We start from the raw sequence: 25,855 nt of genomic DNA, 5'->3' as shown, positions 1-25,855 counted from the left end.
ATATTTGTACTCTTTCTTGAGTATCGTGAATTTTCTCCATTCTTTATGCACTTACACAGTGTTTTTAATTTTGTTGTATTTTTCTTTGTGGTTTTGAGCAGGAAAACCCCAATAAAAAGAAACGAGCTATCTTTTCGACTCGGCAAAAGAATGAACCGTCTGTTTTACTTTTTCTTTCACCATAGGAGCTTGACGAACGCGAAAAGACGTTACATTTCAGAGAAGAACAACAACTCTTGGAAGAGATCGAGAGACGGGAGAACGATCTTGAACGTCTGGAAACAACTCTAGAACAAAAAGAGAGACAGCTGCGTGAAAAGGAAGCTGAGAAGCTTGCCAAAGAACAAGATCGGTTACAAGAGCTGCAAAGAAGGCAAGCTATCGAAGAAATTAGGAACAAACAGAAAGAGTTACAAGACAAACAGAACGAATACGCTCGTCGTGAGCTTGCATTGAAAGAAGAAAAGTTGAAATCTATACAAAAGGACAATGAAAAAGCTGACGAAGAAAAGAGACATGAACTTCAAAAGAAAGAGGATGAGTTGAGGGATAAAGAAGATGAAATACAAAGGTGCGAATCAGAGCTCTCCATGAAACTGCAAGAAGCCGAGCTACAGAAGTTAGCGATGGAAGAGGAAGCCCGACGTATGAAAGAAGAAGAGAAACTCAAACTGATCGAAATAGAACTGAAAGCGAGAGAGTCTCAGCTTAACAACAGAGAGAAAGTCCTTGAAGAAAGAATCGCTGAAGAAAATGATAAGATTCAGAAAGACAAACAGAAATATGAAGAATGGAAGAAGAAAGAGGCTGATGATTTGGAAAAGAGGCTAGAGGAAGCTGAAGTAATGATAAAACAACGTTTGGAAGAAGATGAAAGACAGAAGGAATTAATTCAACTGCAAATTCAACAAGCTGCTGAAAAGGCTAGAGAAGAACTGCTTCAAGAATTATTGGAGAAAGAGGAAGCAGAAAAGCAAAGACTTGCTGAAGAGGAAGCAGAAAAGCAAAGACTTGCTGAAGAGGAAGCAGAAAATCAAAGACTTGCTGCTGAAGAAGCAGAAAAGCAAAGACTCGCTGAAGAAGCAGAAAAGCAAAGACTCGTAGCTGAAGAAGCAGAAAAGCGAAGACTTGCTGAAGAAGCAGAAAAGCGAAGACTTGCTGAAGAAGCAGAAAAGCAAAGACTTAAAGAAGAAGAAACTGAGAAGCAAAGACTTGCTGCAGAAGAAGCAGAAAAACAAAGACTTGCTGAAGAAGAAGCAGAAAAGCAAAGAATCGCTGAAGAGGAAGCAGAAAAGCAAAGACTTGCTGAAGAAGAAGAAGCTGAGAAGCAAAGAACCGCTGAAGAGGAAGCAGAAAAGCAAAGACTCGCTGAAGAGGAAGCGGAAAAGCAAAGACTTGCTGAAGAAGCAGAAAAGCAAAGACTTGTTGAAGAAGAAGCTGAGAAGCAAAAACTTGCTGCAGAAGAAGCAGAAAAACAAAGACTTGCTGAAGAAGAAGCAGAAGAGCAAATAATTGCTGCAGAAGAAGCAGAAAAACAAAGACTTGCTGCAGAGGAAGCAGAAAAACAAAGACTTGCTGAAGAAGATACAGAAAAGCAAAGAATTGCTGCTGAAGAAGCAGAAAAACAAAGACTTGCTGAAGAGGAAGCGGAAAAGCAAAGACTTGCTGAAGAGGAAGCAGAAAGGCAAAGACTTGCTGATGAAGAAGCAGTAAAACAGAGACTTGATGCAGAAGAAGCTGAAAAGCTAAAACTTGCTGAAGAGAAAAAGTACAAGGATCAACTTCATGATATTGCTAAAGAAGTTGTTTCAGAATGTCTCTGTGCTGCAGAAAACAAAATTCAAGAAGTTGAAGAGGCTGAAAACCAAAGGATCGCTGAAGAAGAGGTAGAAAAGCAAAGACTTGCCGAAGAAGAAGCAGAAAAGCAAAGAGTTGCTGAAGAAGCAGAAAAGCAAAGACTCGCTGAAGAAGAAGCAGAAAAGCAAAGAATTGCTGCAGAAGAAGCAGAAAAGCAAAGACTTGCTGAAGAAGAAGCAGAAAAGGAAAGACTTGCTGCAGAAGAAGCAGAAAAGCAAAGACTTGCTGAAGAAGAAGCAGAAAAGCAAAGACTCGCTGAAGAGGAAACAGAAAAGCTAAGACTCGCTAAAGAAGAAGCAGAAAAGCAAAGAATTGCTGCTGAAGAAGCAGAAAAGCAGAGATGCGCCGAAGAAGAAGCAGAAAAGCGAAGACTTGCTGAGCAAGAAGCAGAAAAGCAAAGACTTGCTGAAGAGAAAGCAGAAAAGCAAAGACTTGCTGCAGAAGAAGCTGAGAAAGAAAGGGCTTCTCTAGATTCAACGGTGAACGAAGTTTTAGAAGACCTCTTTTTAAAAGTCGAGGACTCATTAGAGCAAGAAAACCAAGGAGAAAATACGCCTTCAAATAATGGTATTCATGTTGAAGAAACCGATACTAAGGTTAATGTCTCTCAAAAAGTCGAAGAACTTGATTCCAGAATGGAAGCTGAAATTTCTGAAGAAAGCAAACCAATTGAGGATGTTCATCAAACAAGTAAAGAAGTTTCTCAAACTGTTGAAGAAGTTGATTCCAGTATGGAAGCCAAAATTTCTGAGGAAAGCAAACCAACAGAAGAAATTTCACAAACTGTCGAAGAACTTGTGTCCAAAGTCGAAGAGGAAACTTCTGAAGAAAGTAAGCCAACGCAAGAAGTTTCACAAACAGTCGAAGAACTTGTGTCCAAAGTCGAAGAAGAAACATCTGAGGAAAGCAAACCAACCGAAGAAGTTTCACAAACAGTCGAAGAATTTGTCTCTAAAGTCGAAGAGGAAACTTCAGAAGAAAGCAAGCCAACAGAAGAAATTTCACAAACAGTCGAAGAACTTGTGTCCAAAGTCGAAGAGGAAACTTCAGAAGAAAGCAAGCCAACGCAAGAAGTTTCACAAACATTCGAAGAACTTGTCTCTAAAGTCGAAGAGGAAACTTCTGAGGAAAGCAAGCCAACTGAAGAAGTTTCAGAAACAGTGGAAGAACTTGTGTCAAAAATCGAAGAGGAAACTTCAGAAGAAAACAAACCAACAGAAGAAATTTCACAAACAGTCGAAGAACTTGTCTCTAAAGTCGAAGAGGAAACTTCTGAGGAAAGCAAGCCAACTGAAGAAGTTTCAGAAACAGTGGAAGAACTTGCGTCAAAAATCGAAGAGGAAACTCCAGAAGAAAGCAAACCAACAGAAGAAGTTTCACAAACAGTCGAAGAACTTGTCTCTAAAGTCGAAGAGGAAACTTCTGAGAAAAACAAGCCAACAGAAGAAGTTTCAGAAACAGTGGAAGAACTTGTGTCAAAAATCGAAGAGGAAACTTCAGAAGAAAGCAAACCAACAGAAGAAGTTTCACAAACAGTCGAAGAACTTGTCTCTAAAGTCGAAGAGGAAACTTCTGAAGAAAGTAAGCCAACGCAAGAAGTTTCACAAACAGTCGAAGAACTTGTCTCTAAAGTTGAAGAGGAAACTTCTGAGGAAAGCAAGCCAACTGAAGAAGTTTCAGAAACAGTGGAAGAACTTGTGTCAAAAATCGAAGAGGAAACTTCAGAAGAAAACAAACCAACAGAAGAAGTTTCACAAACAGTCAAAGAACCTGTCTCTAAAGTCGAAGAGGAAACTTCTGAGGAAAGCAAGCCAACTGAAGAAGTTTCAGAAACAGTGGAAGAACTTGTGTCAAAAATCGAAGAGGAAACTTCAGAAGAAAGCAAACCAACAGAAGAAATTTCACAAACAGTCGAAGAACTTGTCTCTAAAGTCGAAGAGGAAACTTCTGAAGAAAGTAAGCCAACGCAAGAAGTTTCACAAACAGTCGAAGAACTTGTCTCTAAAGTCGAAGAGGAAACTTCTGTGGAAAGTAAGCCAACGCAAGAAGTTTCACAAACAGTCGAAGAACTTGTCTCTAAAGTCGAAGAGGAAACTTCTGAGGAAAGTAAGCCAATGCAAGAAATTTCACAAACAGTCGAAGAACTTGTCTCTAAAATCGAAGAGGAAACTTCAGAAGAAAGCGAGCCAACAGAAGATGTTTCACAAACAGTCGAAGAACTTGTCTCTAAAGTCGAAGAGGAAACTTCAGAAGAAAGCAAGCCAACAGAAGAAATTTTACAAACAGACGAAGAACTTGGCTCGAAAATCGAAGAGGAAACTTCAGAAGAAAGCAAGCCAACAGAAGAAGTTTCACAAACAGTCGAAGAACTTGTCTCGAAAATCGAAGAGGAAACTTCAGAAGAAAGCAAGCCAACGCAAGAAGTTTCACAAACAGTCGAAGAACTTGTCTCTAAAGTCGAGGAGGAAACTTCAGAAGAAAGCAAGCCAGCAGAAGATGTTTCACAAACAGTCGAAGAACTTGTCTCTAAAGACGAAGAGGAAACTTCAGAAGAAAGCAAGCCAACGGAAGAAGTGTCACAAACAGTCAAAGAACTTGTGGCCAAAGTTGAGGATGAAACTTTTGAAGAAAGCAAACCAAATGAGGATGTTCCTCAAGCAGACGAAGAAGTTTCACTAACAGTCGAAGAACTTCTCTCAAAAGTCGAAGAGGGAACTTCAGAAGAAAGCAAACCAACAGAAGAAGTTTCTCAAACAGTTGAAGAGGTTTCACAAACGACCGAAGAACTTGTGACCAAAGTCGAAGAGGAAACTTCTGAAGAAAGTAAGCCAACGGAAGAATTTTCCCAAACAGTCGAAGAACTTTTCTCTAAAGTCGAAGAGGAAACTTCAGAAGAAAGCAAGCCAACGGAAGAAGTTTCACAAACCGTCGAAGACCTCGGATCCAAAGTCGAAGAGGAAACTTCTGATGAAAGCAAACCAACAGAAGAAGTTTCCCAAACAATCGAAGAACTTGTGTACAAAGTCGAAGAAGAAGCTTCTGAAAGACTTGCTGAAGAAGCAGAAAAGCTAAGAATTGCTGAAGAGGAAGCAGAAAAGCAAAGACTTGCTGCTGAAGAAGAAAAGCTAAGACTTGTTGCTAAAGAGGCAGAAAAGCAAAGACTTGCTGACGAAGAAGAAGAAAAGCAAAGACTTGCTGCTGAAGAAGCAGAAAGGCAAAGACTTGCTGCTGAAGAAGCAGAAAAGCAAAGGCTTGCTGCTGAAGAAGCAGAAAAGCAAAGACTTGCCGCTGAAGAAGCTGAAAAGCAAAGGCTTGCTGAAGTAGAAGCAGAAGAGCAAAGACTTGTTGCTAAAGAGGCAGAAAAGCAAAGACTTGCTGATGAAGAAGAAGAAAAGCAAAGACTTGCTGCTGAAGAAGCAGAAAGGCAAATACTTGCTGCTGAAGAAGTAGAAAGGCAAAGACTTGCTGAAGAAGAAGCAGAAAAGCAAAAGTTTGCTGCTGAAGAAGCAGAAAAGCAAAGACTTGCTGAAGAAGAAGCAGAAAAGCAAAGACTTGCTGCAGAAGAAGCAGAGAAACAGAGACTTGCTGTTGAGGAAGCAGAACGAAATGCCAAAGCCAATGAACTTACAGAAAATGTCGTTGAAATGTCTTTGAAGGAAGTATTAGAAGAGGAGACAATAAATGCAAGTTCAGTTCTTACTACTGAAACAATCAATGAAGCTGAAAAGGAAATCTTCAATGAGTATGTGAGCCTTCAACCTGTTCAAATCGAGATTGCATCTAGAAGATTAGCACAAATTGCCTGCAAAGAGTCTGTTAGTGAAGTATACGAGGAAGAAATTCAAGCCAGTGCCGTCGATGTCAGTGAGAATGCATCAAATACTGCCGAAAAAGAAATCTTTGACGAGTTTGTCTCTTACCAAGCCAACCCTGAAGCATACGTTATGAAACGATCTGTTGATTCCAATGCAGAACATCTTGCTAATAAGTCAAGCGTGGATGCGGTTGCCGAGGTCTTTGAGGAAGATCTTGTTGAAGCTTCAGTTGAGGTTACACAAGAAGCTATCGATGCTTCTGAGAAGGAAGTGTTTACTGAGATGGAACAATTGGTTGCGCATGAAAATGATTTGCTGGTGAAAGCTGACGAGTTGGTTTCAAATACTGTTGATGTTTCTGAGAAAGAAGTCTTTGGTGAGATGGAGGATCTCGTTGCAAAATTGGATGCTGAATCAGAAACAAAGAATGATGAAGAGAGCGTAGAAGGGGAGAAAGTCGTTGATGGTAAAGTTGACATTGTCACTGAAAAGAAAGAAGAAAAAGAAGGTGAAATACAAACAGTTGTTGATTCTGATGACAGCAAATCTGAGGTTACTGAGAAACGCGTTGTTGAATCTGAAGAAATGAAAGATATCCCACAAGCCGATGCTTCAGTTTCTGAGGAAAGTAAAGACGCTGTGCAAAATGAGACTTCTGAGGTGGTTGATACTGGTGAAACCGAATGTCACGATGATGATGTCGCTGACGCTGATGTGGAAGATGATCATGTCGGGGTTAGAATAACTCCACCTCTTGATGACGGTGCATCTGACCATAAAGACGACTCTTTCACAAAAGAAACTATTCCTACACATTTGACTGACACCATGACAAGCGAGCTTGAAGAAGAGATGGTATTAAATAACACGATGGATAATTGTCAAGTTGAAGTCATCGCTTCGAACCGCGAGATGACTCCAACACCCAAGGAAGAGCCAATTGCAGTCGTGGCGAAACGTGATTTGAAAGATCTTGAGTTGCAGTTATTGGAGAAAGAAAAGGAACGCCAGTCTACGTATATGATTGAGGAGACACGTATTCGTAAAGAACGCGAGATCTTGATGCTACAACAAGAAGAGTTGAAAAACGAGCGCTTGAAATTAGAACTGGAAGCTGAACGCGCACGCCTCTCTCGGTTGCAGGAGAAGCAAAAAGAAGAGGAGAAGAGACATCAACAAGAACTGGAGGAGATGCGATACCGAACGGATGTTTTGAAAGAACACCAAGTCAAAGAGAAAGAAAAAGACCAGGAACATCAAAAGGAGATTGAGAAATTGAAAACTGACCTCCTGGCTAAATCTGCTGCTGATAAAATCACCCACAACATTGCTGATGAGGCTCTGGAGAATACTATTGATGAAGTTGCTAATGATGCTGATGACACTCAAACACCACCATCGGCAGATCCGGTAACTTCCACGCCCGCTGTTAAACTCACTTCATCCGGAACAGGTCGCAAGGTGTTGCCAGACATCCCAACGATTGCAAAGATACACAAAGCTACTGAAGAGGAAGCAAATACTTTCAAACAAATGAAGAAATTGAAAGTCAGTAAGATTGATGTTGAAGAACTGACGGTCACCTCACCACGGTCTGATGATGAGGGTTTGGCAAATTTGTCTGCTGGAAGAAATATCTCAGGTTAGTGGTGTAAATTTCTTTCTTTCCTACCTTTATTTGTTCTGAATTGCTGAAATTTAGCCAAAGTTTTGCTTTTGATAGTAGAATTCTTTCTTAGTCCTGACATCACGTTTAGACGTTTAAAGCTTGCGTTTACGATCGATAGTTCTGTTAAAGTTGAAGTCCATTCGCTCTGAGTGTGTACTCATTTTGTTATAATGAGGAAACCACTGGTAATTCAAAATACGCTTAAATGGTTTTCACATGGTAGAAAAAAGACTGAAACGACTTCGGTGCAATTATTATAGTTTTTCTCCGGCTATAAATTCCCAAAGGTAGATTTGCAAATTGTAATATATTGTTGATGTCACGAAATAAAGATATAGATATTCACCTTTTACGCGCCCTGTTTTTTCTCATAGCTCAAAACATGAAACGTAGCAGCCGTAACAAGCTTTCACAAGGTTTGGACATCAGTGTTCGTTCAACGGACAATAACAAACTTCGTTTACAATGGGATTGGACCCCATCCACCTTGAACTCAGGCTTCCGTGTATGGTACAGTGTGTTAGTACTAGGTACAAAGTTTGGACCAAACATCAACAGCCATAAGAGGTACAATCTTTTTTCGTGATGACTTAAAGGTTTTGTTTTTAAATAAGAGTGATATCGTTTGCTTACTCATCAAAGCTTTTCGATATTGGATTGATACGGACAGTATAACAATAGGTAGACACTGTCTTGATATAAAACATGTGCCTGATATGGAATGGGAACACTTCTGCCGACATAAAACCTTTAAACAGAAGCCAAGTGACAAATTGTAACAAATGCATTATTTTCTTTTGCAAAAACAAAAACTAGGCTACGTCATATCTTCTTTTGTTTCGAGAGTAAAACTCCCTGAAAATCCTAGTCTTTTGCGTAGACTAACGAAAACCTTACTAAGACCTCTCCAATTTGAGAGTTTGTCTGGCGGCGGCTTTTTGTGCGAACCTTTACTTTTTACCGTATGTTTTTGAATTAATTTTCATAGATATTTCACTGCTAACTTTGATAATAATCATCCATCCATTCTTTTCGCAGTTACAAATTCCACAACAGCCCGTTGCCGGAATCCTGGCCGATGACAAACCGTGAGAAGATGAAGGAATTGTGTGTTCAGCATTGTTGGGATACTTACGGTAAAATCATGGATATCAAAGGGTTGAAAGCACGATACACATACAGGTAAAAATTCTTTCACTTTTACCAGCACGATGAAGAAAGTGCTGTCACGGGGAGAACGGGGATTGTCTCTTGAATAACAATGAATTTGTATTCGGGATCGAATCTGGAACCCAACGCTGGAAGAAGGGGAGAGCCTTTTGGGCATTGTAGAATTCAGGGCACAAACATAAACTGACACTAGATGTAGTTAGTGACAAATCCGTGGTTGACTTCTTCAATAATTAGAACATAACGATAAGCGATTGAAAATGTATTCAAATACAATGTTTCTGCCTTCGAGATCATTGAACGACCAATCGACTTAGAATGTCGAGAGATGCCTGTAGCTTCCTCGTAGCTCAATACAAAGGCCATCTCTCAATCGACTCATGGGCAACGTTCCTCGTTCCCGTACAAAACCAATACGTCCACATTCTTCCTCGATACGATCGTTAATTTTTGCAAGCTCTTCACTCTGCCAGCCCAAACATAGAAGTGTTTTCAAATTCATTCACTAAGCATCATATAATTAAATGCCGAATAAGATGGCTATAATGTTGGTTACTATAGCAATAGTTATAAAATGGTAGATCATAAACCCACCATGACAGTGCACTATGTGGAAACTACTCTCATTCTGAATAAATGTAATCACGAAGACAGTTTCCACATGGTAGAAAAATGTGTACACTCAACTTTAATTGAGTCACCATAACTCGAACTTCCATAATTCGGACAGATTTGTGCCCCCTGTGTGTTCGAGTTATAGAGATTTCACAGTCTTGCGTATGGAGAGTTTTGATCCTTTTTGTAATGTTCAACGCCCTTTCGTAAGAATCTTGAATGTTTTTTTCAAGTTTGAAGTACAAAATAAAAATATTTCGGAAACTTTAAAGGTTCTTTTACGCCTGGGGCATAGACAGCACCATCTAACGTCATCGTAAAAGCACAAAACCTCCTACCTATTTTTTTTTTTTTTTTTTCATTTCCAAGCCTGTACAACGGCTTCTTCCCATCATTGCTCTCAAATTGTTAAATCTTGAGAAACCTTCTTAATACAATTTCCTTTTTCTTAGAATTTGTGTTCTTGGACGTCGTGATCGTAACGGACAGCGTTTAACTTTCGGACACATCCAATTTACCATGCCCGGACCACCTTCACGTCCGGTACTCCGTATCGAGAAACTCGGTGACCGGGAAGTGACCTTTTCTTGGGATGCAGTCACCAGTTACGGTGATGCTTTCCTGTGTGGATATCAACTCATCCATAATGGTGAACCGAGCGGATCAATTTTTACGCCTGACGTGCTGACTGCAACCATTACGAATTTGGAGCCAGGTAATTTTCTTAAATAAACCTCGAATGCATCTCTCAAATTCACCCTTCAATTCTATCAACTTTCTCCAAGATTTGTTCGTGTCTATCCTTCAGTAGATAAGGATAATTACCTCCTCAAAAGTTATGGTCCACATTGATTTATTTTATCTCGGAATAATGCATTCTAGAATCAAAAAGAAAAGTGAACTCTAGTCGAAACAAATATTTAAATATCTCTACCATTTGTTTCCAAGGTACAACCAACATATTTTCGCTCATCGCGCTATCTAAACATAGCATCGGAAATAGCCGCCCATCGCGCACCCTTAAGATCAAATGTCCCGCCATGCCACACCGTGTTGATGAAGTGTTCCAAGTTGACACGAACCAGTTGGGAGTGATTTTACTGACGTGGCAGGTTCCAGCGATGTCTGATGAACAAAAACAGGAAATACTTACTCAAGTTGAGATCACAGGTAAGGAGAAAAACTTTTGTTTGACTGAATTCGTTTATAAAACGTGCTATTCATGATATGCACCATTGCAATGTCTTCCACGGACCCAACATCTTGGTTGAAAATAACGTATTGACTGATTTTACGTTACTTACAACCAATCAGCTGTTGGGTTGGTGATGTAATGTCAGAAGACATTACAATAGTGAATATCATGAATACAGTAATTATTAATAAGATATGTTTTCTTTAAATGAAAACTTACTTGGCGAAATTTTATGCATCCGATCTGAATCATAAGACAATTCTTCATTTACAACTATTCTTAGATCACAAATCAGTCGTGTATTGCTTGCTGTAAATATATCTTTTTACTGTCGAAACTTAATGTTACCCTTTAAAAAAATGTAAATTAAAAATCAACTCTTCGTCTCCTTTTTCAGATCACCAATCAGATGACGAGGACCAAGACGAAAACAATAACAATCCTCCACAACAACAAAAGAACAATGAGAAGCCTTCAAAGATTAGTTGTTACTTAGCACGTGTTGATGGTGAATTGTATGGAAAATGCGAAGCTGATGGTATGTCCAAATTTGTCAAATTAAAAGAAAGAGACTCTGATTTATTGTTTAGAACTTTAGCTTTCAAACCGCCCGTATGAACGACAATTATTAGCTTTCTATCATGTCTAATTTTGTCTAATTTTGTCTAATTTTGTTAGAATGTCAGCCCAAAGCTCTAGTCATTCTAAATTTCTTTACGAATCTCTCTTCAAATAGATTTTTCAAGTAATGAATCCTTATAAATGATCCAAATCTACAACCTCGGAAGCTCGGAATGATTTACAATTGATAATCAAAGATTCGGTGGATTCTTCAAATTCAATTCTTGCGAATTACTTTGAGAAAATCTTTTAAGAAGTACACAATTGACGAATCTTTTGATTCAATTTTGATGATGTAAAATTGACCATACTTATTTCCTTTATCTCAGCAAATGAGCAAGATTATGTTGGCTACGAGATTGGTAACTGTGCAGTTGGTCAAGAGTACAACATTTCCGTCGCTTCTTACTGCGAACCTAAACCCTTCCAAAAAGATGATCGCAAGGTTACCTGCGGATGCAGCTCTCTTCCTTCACAACAGATACGTTGTGCGCCCGTCTCACCACCTAAATCACCGAAGCCTTTCATCAAGTCGATCAATACTTTTGGTATTGAATTGGCTTGGGAACGAGCTCGAGAATACAGCTCAGCAGCTCTCTCAGTAAGTTCATAATCTTCGACAAACTCGCCCTTAAAAAAACGTTGTTCCAATACCGATACATATAACCAACATGTAACGTTAGACGTTGCTTATTCTAATTATGGATAAAGTGGGCAGAAACTTGGCTGTCTATAATCAATGCATGCCTTCTTTTGAGGTCATTGCAATCGCTTTTTTCAATATTTTTCAATTATATGTCAACTCCGACCTTTCGGTGTTAATATCTTTTTACTTCACACTTCTTCTCCAGGGCTATTACATTCAAATCAACAAAATGATATACGGTGATCGGCTACCGGCAGATTCACTCTCCACTATCATCACTGATCTACACCCTGGTCTCGATTACAAAATCAGCTTGATAGCTCTGACTGAACATCCAGTTGGTAAACAGAGGCAAACACGTGACTATGATGAAACATCAGCATACGACAGCACTTATAATTCTGAAGATGATGACGTTATTTCTTATGATGAATCTTATGATGAACCACACGCCCCGTCACGCCCACCCGCCAAATCGAAACACGCTTTTACCAAGTCTTTCGATAGTGGACAGAGAACACAGTCAACTTTCTCAGGTGGAGACGAGCTAGTCAACTTCATGCAAACAGTCAAAGGACAACGTAATGGCCACAAGGTGATTTTTTATTTCTCATTTCCTTCATTTCTGTTTGATTTTACATGAATGGGATGGTCTTTACCATCACACTAGAGAGTTTGCCATCAAGTTAGTTCATAATATGACTTCCGGAAACCACACAGCTGATTGGTTGAAAGTGACGTATTGACGAATTTTACGTCACTTGCAACCAATCAGCTATTGGGTCCATGATGTAATGTCAGAAGACATTGAAGTGGTGCATATCTTGAATTGTTTAATTTCAAGAATCATTACTAGACTGATCATGCACAATTGTTAACGGTCTTCTTACTCGCATCTCTCGTTTCCACTTCCTCCCACGTACTGAACAAAATAACACTCCAAATATTGTGTCGTTTTAGCCATTTCGAATTTTAGCCAACATTCTTAGATCTTTGAACTACTACTTTGATGTATCTACAATACAAACCAAAGTTGACCGAATAATTAACTTTACTCAAATTTTCATTTTATAAAATTTTATCAATCTTTTTAGGTATTGGAGCAATACAGTTCGTGTAAACCAGGTCCTACATTGGGTGTCAATTACAACAACCTGGTTGTCCCTCCCGACCATGTTGATGTCAGCGATGTGTTGGGAAAATCTGTTCAACTAATGTGGAATTTCTCATTGCCAAAGAATATCCGGAATACGACCGGATTGATTCTGGTACGTCCGGAAGTCTTTTGTGTAATGTACTGGAAACGTGGTGAAAGCATGGCGACTGCTAAGCAGAAAGAAACGAAAGGTTCCAGTTCTTTGTTTTTCGATTAACGTTCTAGCTTTGCTTTAAAAGGCCCACTTTTCACCTTGACTTTTCTAATTGTTAATGTTAACTGACAACTTTCAGCTCACTTTCCGATTATTATACTCCTACTTATTATACTCTTATTAAAGAGCTTATTATTATACAGTTGCTTTTTTGGATGATCCTTTTTACTGAACCTGAACCTTTCATTGTCAGCAATTCCTTTGTTTTAGTTTCTTTTCCAGAAAGTCATAATTATTATATATTTCAAAATTCCATTAGATAAGACGAAATAGATTAGCTTATGGTTTCTATCGAATTCCCAGGTGGAATATCCATGATCCGGGCCAACTGCAGGTCAACATTTCGGTCGATACATGATACACTTTTCGTGAATTAAATTGCATTTTTGTAATATTCAATCTTTCGTTCCCAATCAACATCAATCATTAGGTACTCGAATGTTTATCTCCGACTTGAAGCCTGGTACTGACTATGACATCATCGTTGAAGCTCGAGCCAAACATCAAAACCAACGCGACGCTTGGGATCCCCACGACCCATATCTGTGCAAAGAACAAGGTCCGGTCAATACTTTCCGTACCGGACATCCCCCGATCACGCCGACAGAATTCAGCATAATCGGTGGCACAACAAAATCGTTGAAATTAGCCTGGAACGAGCCGATCGTTCGTGGAGTCAAAGTTTCGAAATATCTTCTCGCTATCAGTGGTCCTTCTCCGCCGCCCATGGATTTGACCAGTACTCAGGACTCGGCTATCCAAGATGGTGGAACTCCGAGGAGTGTCAAAGGCGGGAAATCATCTAAAGGCAACAAGAAATATATCGTATCTAACAGTTTACAACCGCTGGAAATTGTACCTCGAGTTTACGAGGTAAAGTATAAATCCATTTTTAACTAAAGCCTTGGAAAGCCTTCCATTAAAGTCTTTTTTTCCGGGTTACTGGAGATTGTACGGATGTGGAGTGAGGCCTCGCACCCATCCCATCCCAGCAGGACATTCAGCTACAAAAAGCTTCAGTTTTTCGGTTTTCTGCAAATTTTCCGATAGCTAAAGTCATGGTAATTAGCAATTGGACAGATGGAATTATGTAAAACCACCGAATGTATACGAAACTATAGGTTATGCCTAAAACACGCGCGCCCTAAATTGAAACTTTGACCTAGCTTTTTTAAGTTAGGCCGCACCCTTCAAAAATTTGTAGCCTTGATTAGTAGCATTGCCCTACATGGATTATTTCCTTAAAGTTTTTTTTTGATAAGATTATCTTGAAGTCAAGAAATGACTCCAATCCAAGTATCTCTGTCACACCCTTGATACAAGGTAAAACTTTCTCCTTCTTCTTCAGGTGCCTGCTGACACTGTTATTTATGAAGTTCGCAATCTGGTTGAACGCACAGAATATCAAATCACATTACACATGGTCACACCACATTCGGATGCTGATAAAATCAAACAATTGTATGACAATCCAGCCAATGTGTCCACGGTCGAAAATGATATTTGGACGCCTTACGTGTCTACTAAAGGAGTCACAGCAGGTAATTTTAGGATTTTAGTATTAACTTACACTTTCCTCATTACAATAACAATTTATCTTTTCTATATAAGTATAGACCTTACATTTTGGAACTTTCAAGTCTTCTAAACTTAGTATTCTACATGAAATAAATATTTTCTTGGCTCGTCCCAGGTCTGCAAAATACAAAAGAGGTAGCCCAATTCTTCTTCTCTTGGAAAGATGATTTTTACTATGAGTGATAGCAAATCTTTTCAGGGTCCCTTTTACTTTATCTTGATTTGGGGACACGGTGACTCTTTCCAAAAACAACATGGCGCAGCAACACTACAGCAACAATATGAAGATGTCAATGACAATGATGTTTAGTTGTTGTTGATAATATATTTCATTTTTATTTTTAAGGTATCGACCCACCAGAGTATCTACACGTCACCAAGCGAGAAGCTAATGCATTGACGTTCGAATGGAAACCTGCAAAGGCTTATGGGATGTACAATCTTTTGTATTACGTCATCAGGTGGAGTGAAGTGGAAAGTGAGGAAGGAGAATTCATGACGTCACGTGATAAGGTGAAAATCCTCTTCTGGAAAATCTCAAAAGCTAGATTTGTGGATGTTTTTTTTAAGCTTGATTCTGGGAAAAGATTCAAAATGATGTTTGTCTATAACTGTTTAACCAGTTCGCTGCCAACTATGAGTATACTCGTAGTAAGGGGGTCAAAATACCAGGTTAACTTTAAAGCCCAATAGCTTTTGATACAGAAAATTTTGCTTGCTTTTTTATTGCATTTTCGAAATCTACGTAAAATTCTGCATCCGATGAACACCAAAAGTCAAGGATTTGTCAAAATTGTAAGAGGTCAATTTTTCGATTTTTGGAAATAGCTCGACAGTGAGCGTGTTAAAGACTTTTTGTTTTAACTTTCACAATAGAGTATCAAGTTTTAGTCTGTTCACCATCTTCTGGGTGATAGATAATTTTTACCAACACATTTCATTTTCGATGTTTTTGATAGTAGAAAAATGTTTTCACATCAAAAGTCGTTAAAGATCATACAGTTGTCAATGACTTTATATTTACTTTGTACATATCCAACCTTATGGTTTTTATAATGTGATGTTTTGAAACATGATTTTGGAGCTTTTTCATCTTATTATATACATATTAATTTTAGCTACCATCTTTGAGGAACAAACGTGTTGGAGCAATGCGCATTGACGGTGACCAATCAGCGATCACCATTACTAACATCTACCCGGGGCTTCATTACGAAGCTCAAGTTGAGGCCTGTTTCGGTTCCGGCAAAAAAGACTCTGAAAACAACATGGTAGTCTCTGAGATTGCGTTGACTAATAAAGTGACAGCTTGGTCACGTGCTCAACCGGCTAGTCCCAAACTCCTGTTGAGAAGCATTAACCAGGATGAATTTGAATTCACATGGGATCGCCCAGTCTTGTTGAATCTTGGTAAGATAATCTTTATAGTTTTATAAATTATCTAGTCTGGGAAAGCTTTTTGAAATTTTCTTGCTTTCACAGGACAGAAGTTAGGCGAGCATGAAAGTCATGTTATCAATGCCAAAACATTCTACACATTAAATTCACTATGCTCAAAAATTTAGAATTTCCCAAATTAAGTTCTGTCTTTGCATACGTAGTGCTCAAGAAAATGATGTGGTATTTTCAAAAAACAGTACTGTTTTGAAGCACATCATTCACCTTATTAAATTTTATTATAGACACTAAAAAGAGTGTGAACATGGAAGCCAGCAGCACATTGCGCCGTACTTTACTCGGCTACCGGCTAGAAATCAATTTCGAGGAATGTATTTTCCTCTCTCCATCTGTGACGTCATATGTTTACAAACATCCGAAGCCTGGTCAAACGTACGCTTTCATGTTATCCGCGGTCACGTGTTCTACGGAAAATGCTAAAGAACATCGAGCGAAGGTATGGTCTAACTGACTTAAAGGTTATTATTTTTTATGTTTATTGAACAAAGGGCAACGCATAAAAGGGATTTTTCCATCTCAAAATTTATTTTCTATGGTATTGTTCTTCATTGAGAAGAATGGTTGGTTGGTTTGGGGTATATTTTACGAAAACCGAGTTTTTTCCGAGATCAAACTTTCAACGCTCATCTAACGTTACATGGACGTTGTGAACATTAAATAAACATCGAAAAAACGTTGTGTACCAGGGTTGAATATTCGTCGTATTATACTATTATTAGAGTAATCGTCAGCTGTGCAAGATTACTCGAATCTGATTGGTTTAGAGGAGTGCAATTAATCGTTAATTGCACTATTACCACTTTTTGCACTCTTCGGTGGGGGGACACTTTTGTCCTCTTATTCTTTTCTCTCCCAAGTCCTGTGTCAGAGACTTTTTTTTACTATGTAATAAAAAACAAAGACATTTTTTTTCTTCAATATAAAAAAGAATAAAGAAATTTTACGTTACAATAGCTTCTTTTAATTGAAAACAAAGAATTCGAATGTCAAAAATTTTCCCTTTTTCTGAAAAAACTATGATTTACTAATGATTATTTACTGACGATTACCTCGGAATCGTATGTTTTGTCGTACAATTAACGATTAATCACTCGTAACAAAGGAGAAAATACCGTAATTTGCACTCGTCCTTCGGACTCGTGCAAATTACTATTTTCTCCTTTGTTACTCGTGATTAATCGTTAATTGCACTCCAAACCATACGATTACTAGTACTAATTAGTTTGAAATTGTTCATTCTCATTTTTCTAGTGGCAAGAATATATGGCACAACAGCATGCTGAAGAATGCAACGAATTAGCCTCTGATATCACTATCAGTTTCCCTATGGAAGATATTGATGAGGCTAATTCAGAGGTCGTTTCGCTCAATACTCCATTACGTCATGAAGTCATTCAATTTGATTGGTTGCATTGTAAATACTCTAAGCAAGGTACCCTTCATTTGTCATTTTCAATTTTTTTAGGATTCCCTTTTAGAACAAAATTCAAGTCTGATCCTGTGTAAATGAACTACAGTACGGTCCCTCGCCGTACAAGTTAAGGAGATACTATCGTATCTATAGTTCATTTGCACAGGGTCAGACACGTAGGCAATCGTTCGAGGTGTGGGACATACTTCTGGTTATTCATGATATGCACCATTGCAATGTCTTCCATTCCACCCAATAGCTGATTGGTTCAAAGTGACGTATTGACTGATTTTACGTCACTTACAACCAATGAGCGATTGGTTCCGTGATGTAATGTCAGAAGACATTGCAGTGGTGCATATCATGAATTGAGTCTACTGTATAATTAAAGTCTGACGCATCTTTTAAAATCTGTTGAAGATTATTCCCATATATTTTGTTAGTTACCTCCCAATGATTATAGATGATTAAGAATTGAGAATTTTGATTTTTGTTCGATAGGTTCAAGAAACACTGCATTATCCACAAGTCGATCAGACGCTAAACAGCATGCTGGTGAAGAGGATAGTGAAAACACTGGCAACATTGTTGTTCGGTAAATTATTACTTAGACCTGGTTTCCATTTTGAGGGCTAAATTTCTGCCTTCATTTCGTTCAATTTAGGAGACGGTTGAAGGTTGACGGAAAGTTTACAGTTTTAAGTTTTTGGTTGAAAAAGTTGTTCAAGTCATTGCGAAAAAACGCCTCAATAGCATACCGCAGTGAATCTAAAAATAGACATTGATTTTTCTGTTTGACCGAAATTCAATCCCATCACCCTTCGCGTTAACTACGCCTGCATGCAAATTACACTCAACTACAAAGAAAAAGTAATGACTTTCACGACTTTTTAATTAAGACGAAAAGGATTGTGGGATTGATTTTCGGTCAAGTATTAAAAGTAATAATTATGACGTTTGCATAACGGTGTGCTATTAAAATGCCTTAACTTAACTTTACTTGACAGTCGACTTTCTAAGGCTTTAGAAATAAAGATCTCCATGGATGAAGTCAAAGAAATGAAAATTGTTAAATTTCATTCGGCTTGCAAACGATATCATTAGCCAAGTATAACTATATTTCAGAAGGCAGCAAAAATCTCTTTTTGTAGTTGAATAATTTTAAGAATATTGACGGTAAAGATATTTGGGTATTATCTCATCAAGTGGTTTACAGGAAATGACCAATTATAATGAGTTATATCTAGAGATAGACTAATAAACACCTTCGTGGTACCACCGGTCAAGGGTTGTTTACGATCCTGTTCAAATGTAGGGCTGTAAGAGAAGAGAGGGTCAAACACTTATTTTATAACGCTTCTTTAAAATATCTTTCCAACTATATAACAACAGATACAAGATTACTGGCAAAGAGATAGAGATTGAATCGTTGAAGATCCACTGGACATGTTTGCACGATGGAGAAGAAGAACATTTTGAAGATGATTTGGAATATGATTCTCGTGGATATGAAATCACCAAACCAAAACAAAAGTGAGTGAAACCTTGTGAATTTTGACCATACCATTATAACCTTGTGTATTCGCGAATTTTAATATTTATACTGAGATTGTTTACTGCTACGAGCCCCTCGCTCAAACACAAGAAATTACTACTTACTACTCCCGATCTCCATAACTCAACAATAATTCACACAAGGAATCTTCCAAAAAGTGTTTTTTTTGGCTACTGAAATTTTTCATAATAAAAGCCTTATAAATTGTTCTTCTTTAGAGCGATTTACTCAGTGCGTGTTGAAGCAATTCTAGAAGAGTATGGATCACCTGTCACCATCAGCTCACCACTTATTTATTGTCAAGTAAGTGTGACCATTCATTTGAAAATAATGGATTATCAAACTCCTTGACGACGAGATATACCATTTGCAACAAAATTGAAACGAATGATTCAGACGAAAAATGTGTATCTTTGTTAAATTTCATACTCGAAGTTTCATGTCATCTAGGATGGCAATCTTTAGGCTTTTATTGGTACCTAACACTTAATATTTATCACTTGATATTTTTCTTATATAGATTCCAGGACCACCGGACGAGCCATTGATCGCGTGTAGGCAAATAGCGAAAAATGGGTTCAACTTGGAATGGAATGAACCTCAAACGTACGGTGGCAACGAAGTTGGTGGTTACCATGTAAGTAGAGTCTTAACTTAAAGCACAATTTATATATCAGCCTATTTTTTTACCGATCTTTATATTAAACGAAACTTCGGTATAATGTGATGATCACAGATATGGAGGATAATCTGGCTTTCTCAATTAATATTAGTCTATTTTACACAAAACTCAAAAACTTCTTCAAATCATAAGCGTATTACGTCACTAGTTTCTGTGAGACTTTTCTTCGGAAACCAATAGAAAACATCAGAATATTTCTTAGATATATCATTAATTGAGAGATTGATATGCTTTGGTTTGACTTGATACAGGTATACGTGAACGGCTCAAGACTTGGAAAAGTTCTGCCTTCAACTTGCCGGAGCTGTACCATTCCTTGTAGACCAGGAAGGTGAGTTATTCCGTGTTCTTATACATGCACTACGGAAGTAGTTAGAATCTGGTACAGCGAAATAAGGTTCCATAAGAGATTTTATTAGCCTTTAATGGGGGAGGTTAGGGTATTTTTATCGAGTAGCTGACCTGAAGAGAAACCGAAAAAGCGGATGACTTGATTTGACTTAGTAGAATAGGTCTATCGACCCCTTGCGACTCTTCTAACAAACTCTGCTCATTTCTGCGTTCTGCAGTGAGGAGTGGCAATCTTGTGTCGGCTCTGATTTGTTTGGACCATATCTTTGGTGGCCATTCTTTTGGTCTCTTATTTGCAAAATCTTGCTTAAAGCTTTAGTACACGAGTGACGTGTTGGGTTTTCTACAAACAAGACAAGACAAGACAAGACATACACCTTCCCAAAAATGGGAATAGGCCCTAACCTAAGTCAGAGATCACTGCACAATATACTACATAAACTATAAAAATAAATAATGAAAATAAATAACTAAAGAATAAATGACTGCTATTAAAATAAAAATCTACGAAATATTGTTAATCAACTTCCACCATCTCAGTCTATCAGAGGCAATCACATACCAATTACATTTATCAATACCAGCTTTTTTCAAACATTTAGAAATAGATCTACCATATGTAAACTTTGGACAACCTCTGGGCCTTTTAGATCGAACCCAACAAGATATCATTTTTCTCGGTAACCTTTCCCACGACATACGCATTACATGACCAGCCCATTGTAATTGCTTTTTTACAACATACAAATCAATCGATTTTAAAGATAACTTTTCGAACATAGATAACAACGTAAGCCTTTCCTGCCAAGCCCGAAAGCGATTGGTGTGGCACATAACACGAACACATTGATGATGAAATCTCGATAATAACTTAAATAACTTTTCTGTAACACACCAACATTCAGCACCATACAAGAGTATGGGTAAAACAAAAGAAGAATAAACTTTTCCCTTTGTGACATAATCGACACTACAGGAGCTGAAAATCGATTTTCTCAGTGCGCCGAACGCATTTCCCGCTTTACGAATACGTGTTTCAATCTCGAGGTCATCCGTACCATTTGTTGTAATGATACTTCCTAAATATGCGAACTGGCTAACGATTGGGATGTATCGGTTATTGGTTAAAATGATGTCAGAGAAATCAGCTTTATCGTAATCTTCTCGCGATTCGTAAAGAGAAGGTGCCTTGGCACAGAAGAGCAATTCAGTTTTTGAGCTTTGACGAGGCTCTGTTACTCCGGTGTGGATTTCTGTACCAAAGCGAGAAAAGTGGTGAACTAGTGATTGCGTCTCAACAACAGCATCATGACGATTATCGAATACGACTGCAGTATCATCTGCATATTCTGAATCAAGCAACGAAATTGGTTCTCCACGTGCTTTGAACGATCTACCTGTCATTTGAGCATCATTTTTTGTCATGAATACACAAGGAGTGGCAGAACATTTTATTCTCCAACTACTGATGGTTGCTGTGATGAAGAACGTGAAGAGCATGGGGCCTAGGACATCCCCTTGTTTAACACCGATACTATTGTTGATGGGATCAGTGATGAAGTTGTTGTCGATTTTAACAGCAAATGTCTTGTGTAAAGCAGTTAGGAGGTTCACAAGTTTAGGTGGCACACCGTACTTCAGTAAAATGCCCCATAACAATTTTCTGGGCACTCTGTCAAACGCTTTGACTAAGTCAAGAAATAACACCCACGACTCCAGTCCATGCTCACTCCTTTTCTTAATTGCGGATTTGATTGTGAAGACAGCGTCAATGCAGCCACGTTTTGGTCGGAAGCCGCATTGTTGCTCATGATCTAGCTGCTCTTCTATCGGAAGCAATCGGGCGTGTAAAATGTTAGCAATGATTTTGTATGTAATTTCTAACAACATTATCCCACGATAGTTTTTGGGTAGTGATAAGTCACCTTTCTTTGGGAGTACAATCAGTCGACCGATGTTCCATTCATCAGGAACAATTTCTGTATTCCAAAAATTTATAATGATCTGTCGTAAGATGATACGAGTATCCGGATGATTTAACAACGCTTTTAGGGGTTGGGACATGATTCCTGTTTCACCTGGTGCATTATTTTTGAGCTTGAGCGTAGCTTTTTGGATTTCTTCATCTGTCGGAGGGTGGTCATATTCTTTGTGGACAGGGTGTTGGGAAATTTCGTCCAGCACTGTGGGATCGTACGTGCCTTCTTGATCAAAAAGATTCTTGAAGTGGTTATAGAAAACGGTGTCGTTTTCCTCGGGTGTTTGACATGTAGAGCCATCTGGCTTTTTCATTTGTTTTTGTACAGATGGACGAATTTTTGCTAGAGAACCTCTAAGTATTTTAATAGATTCCCAAGCTTTCTTGGTACCAAAGTCATTAATGTTATTGCAATGGAACTCTATCCACTTGTTTTTAGCAATTTTGACTTCACGTTTCAGCTTCTTTCGTGCATGTTTCAATTTCTCACTGCTATTTCTCGTCCTCCTTCGTAGCACTCTTTGCATTGCTTCATTACGATTGTTTATCAACGGGATCAAAGTTTCTTTATTTGCTTCAAACCAGCCTGGCTGTGCTCTGGGTTTGGTTGGTAAAATCGAATGACAAGCCGAGGATACAGATTTGATAATCTCTGTATGGGTTACTGTATTTGGAGTGTTCACCTTCACATGTTCGCAAAAGTTGTAACATACAGTTCTGTCATTTAAAACAGTGTAATCAAGATTTATTAAGCGATTTCGAGGGGTAGTTTTCTTTTTCAAACGTTTCATAATACGAAGTCTGATCATGATTGCACCATGATCACTGTCAATGACTTGTTTACACGTACCTGCGTCAACAATACGATGAAACATTTCAGCGTTTACTAGGAAATGATCAATTTGGTGTTTGTTTTTACTCCTTGGGTGTGTCCAGGTTGCATAGAGTCTCTTTGTAAAACATGTTGTACTCACTTTAAGTTCGTGTATGGCAAGATGAGTGAGAAAACGTAAACCAGCATTGTTTCTGTGACTCAAGCCGTACTTTCCGAGTGGGCCATTATCATTATCTGAAGCACAACCGACGCTTGCATTGCAGTCCGACCCAATGATCAGAATATCGCCGTTGCGTCTCTTATTGATACAATTTGAGAATTTTTCAAGATAGTCATCCCACTCTTGGTCTGGTGCATTACCGACAGGAGCGTACGCTGATACAAGAAATAAACAAACGTCTCTTTTGTGTTTGTCTTTAACACAAAGTCTTATAGCAATAATTCGAGCACCATAATCGATATGCTTTTCGTATCCTGCTGCTTTCCATGCGGATATTCCTTCGTGGTTTAATACAATGCCGACTCCTTGCGAGCCACGATTACACGCATCGTTTGTTTTTTCAAGTCCGTTTGTTATTAGTTTGAACTTGTCACAGTCAAGAGTCTCATGTCCGAATCTCCATGTTTCCTGAAGACACATACCCCAAACATTTCTACGTAATGATAGCGAGTTGAACAACTCTTCGAGTCTCGAGGCAGATTTGATTCCACGTACATTCTGCGAAATGAAGCAAATGTTCTTCATAAGCTTTTTAGCAACCATGCTTGTGAGGCTATGGGGTGCTACGAGTGTTGATTGCCAAATCCCACCGTATCCGGTAATCCAATTGGATTCGCGAGGAGTACAGCCTCTTGGATTGACCACTCAGCTTGAATGTCGATTGTCTTCACTTCATTCGTTGTTGCGTGTATAGGTGTGGTGGCTCACCCCCATTTAGTTGAGGAGGATTTTCTTTCCACCACCACACCCTTTTGTTGTTTTTTGATCTTATTCACTAATTCTTAATGGAGTGAATTTTTTTATCTTATTCACTAATTCTTAATGGAGTGAATTTTTTTATCTGTGTATCTTTTTTTATCTTTACATGTCCAAACCATTTCGTACCTTTTGATGAATTCGACAACGAAAAATTCCATTTCAAGCCTCACAAGTATAAAGATCTTTATTTCCTTCCAAACCTCTTTATATAATAGCATCTAAATATGTCTAATTTGTACTTTTTGCTTACTCCCTTAAATCGACTGCATTTTTTAGAGTCCTTTGACTAAAACGTTTTGCTAACTTTGTGCTATCTCTCCATAGAACTTACAAAGTCCATACCGTAGCTTTAAGCTGTGATCCTGCTTTCCCCGAATCGGGAAAATCAAACGAGCTTATCATCAATACACAATCGGATAACTATCAAAAGAATTCTCCCCGATCGGGCAAAGGATCGGAAAAGCGTGCGCAATTACCAACGCTAGATGTTCATTTGAGCTCGTGTTATGATGATGCTTTGGAAATCGAATGGCACCAACCCATGTTTGGTAAGGGAATTGATCTTATCGGAGTTTGTGATTTTTCTAAAAAAGCGATGTATTGTGGGATTGTTTCGGGAGTATTACAATAGCAATCTCTTAGGAATTCCTTGAGGGAATTCTAATCTAAAGAACTTTCAAATCTATTTAAGCGGTCGGATGTTCGTAAATTTTGGAGTTTTAAGCCTTAAAGTGTTTTTATTTTCACAATGTGTGTGCGATTATTCCTTTCATCCGTTCTTAGATGTTTCATCCATATAAATACAGGTATAAGGTCTTTTAAATTAAAGAATGTGATAAACCTTAAAGTGCCACGATCCAATTTCCTTAGATTCTAGAAGTTATATACACTCATCTGTTGTCATTTATAGTGTTATTGGCAATTTGGTGTTTTTAGTGTTTGTTTTTTTAATTATTAACAATATCATATCATCCTTCTTATGAACCACATCTTTTATTTTGTCGCAGGTGATGGGACGATTATTGATTCATACACTGTCCAATGGAGCTCTTTGATTCACCCTAAGGTACGTACATTTAAAAGTTGAATATGAAAATTGATTAATCGTTGAGGATTATAGCAATGTAAATAGCTGCCGGTTGATCGTGAAATAAATCAACGTCACGAGACATTGCATTGGGTGTATATCCCGAATTTTTAACCCAGACAGATCCTAGAAAAATATATTTCGTTAACCAAACATTTTCGCTGTAAATCCTTTGCAATCTTTTTAAATTCTTGCTTTAAAACTTCACCCTTTTCACTTTCAAATAGCCTCAAACAATTGGCCTACCTGGATCACAACAAGATTTCGTGATTGGTAACTTGAACCCAGGAACATCCTATTTCGTTCACGTTATTGCTTATAATGGAGATAAACAAATTGTAGCTCGTTCAACACAACTTGATGGTCAGACCACCGCCGTAGTAGATACACCAATTCTACGAGTAGGGTAAGTGCATAGATATCTCAACATGAAAGTTTGAATGAACTAAACACTGCTTAGTTATAGCGACCTTAGCATGAAGGTAGAGCATCTAGCTACGGTGCGCAAGGCTGTGGGTTCGATTCCCAGCCGTGTCATAACCAAAGTTACCCAAAATGGTACTTGATGCCTCTCTGCTTGATGCTCAGCTACTAATGAGACGGATCAAGAGTAAGTGGAGAAATCCAGGGAAAGGAGTGGCGCCCTCCTCTACCTTCGGGTAGACAACTTTACGAAAAGGGAGCCTTCGGGTCGCCCTCGACTGCGGTTGCAAACTTACTTACTTACTTAAACAATGCTTTATCCATGTTGGAAGAACATCATTATAAGTGTTATCCTTATTCAAGCTCTAGCCTTGAAATTTCGATGTCATCATTGTCATTCTATGGTCAAGTTGCAAATGAAATCTCGCCTGACATGCGCGATTATTGACCAAAATGTTCCTCATTTCATGCTCAAGTTTTCAACCAAAGCTTCGTTTTTGAGCGACAAATGCTGCTGTGTATTCTTGGAGGTGTCTGACGAACCAAGGTTAGTTAGATTT

At 38.4% G+C, this 25,855-nt stretch overlaps 1 protein-coding gene across 1 annotated transcript in view; it reads left to right on the top strand.

The window, feature by feature from the left end:
• LOC136810367 (titin-like) overlaps positions 1 to 25,855 on the top strand; it is a 66,733-nt gene that overhangs the window by 29,419 nt on the left and 11,459 nt on the right. The window contains 23 exon segments of the mRNA XM_067066919.1: positions 186 to 7,314; positions 7,716 to 7,908; positions 8,380 to 8,523; positions 9,579 to 9,841; positions 10,075 to 10,296; positions 10,719 to 10,859; positions 11,272 to 11,543; positions 11,794 to 12,183; positions 12,683 to 12,935; positions 13,389 to 13,831; positions 14,307 to 14,499; positions 14,883 to 15,049; positions 15,655 to 15,946; positions 16,219 to 16,430; positions 17,246 to 17,426; positions 17,907 to 18,000; positions 18,798 to 18,938; positions 19,179 to 19,263; positions 19,481 to 19,597; positions 19,894 to 19,973; positions 24,110 to 24,333; positions 24,793 to 24,851; positions 25,100 to 25,278. Coding sequence (XP_066923020.1) covers positions 186 to 7,314; positions 7,716 to 7,908; positions 8,380 to 8,523; positions 9,579 to 9,841; positions 10,075 to 10,296; positions 10,719 to 10,859; positions 11,272 to 11,543; positions 11,794 to 12,183; positions 12,683 to 12,935; positions 13,389 to 13,831; positions 14,307 to 14,499; positions 14,883 to 15,049; positions 15,655 to 15,946; positions 16,219 to 16,430; positions 17,246 to 17,426; positions 17,907 to 18,000; positions 18,798 to 18,938; positions 19,179 to 19,263; positions 19,481 to 19,597; positions 19,894 to 19,973; positions 24,110 to 24,333; positions 24,793 to 24,851; positions 25,100 to 25,278 — 11,474 coding nt within the window.

The sequence above is a fragment of the Clytia hemisphaerica genome, unplaced genomic scaffold, assembly GCF_902728285.1.
Source record: "Clytia hemisphaerica strain Z4C2 unplaced genomic scaffold, Clytia hemisphaerica genome assembly, whole genome shotgun sequence".
NCBI lineage: Eukaryota > Metazoa > Cnidaria > Hydrozoa > Leptothecata > Clytiidae > Clytia > Clytia hemisphaerica.
Note: the sequence above shows the minus strand (reverse complement) of the source record. Positions and strands in the feature narration are given on the sequence as shown.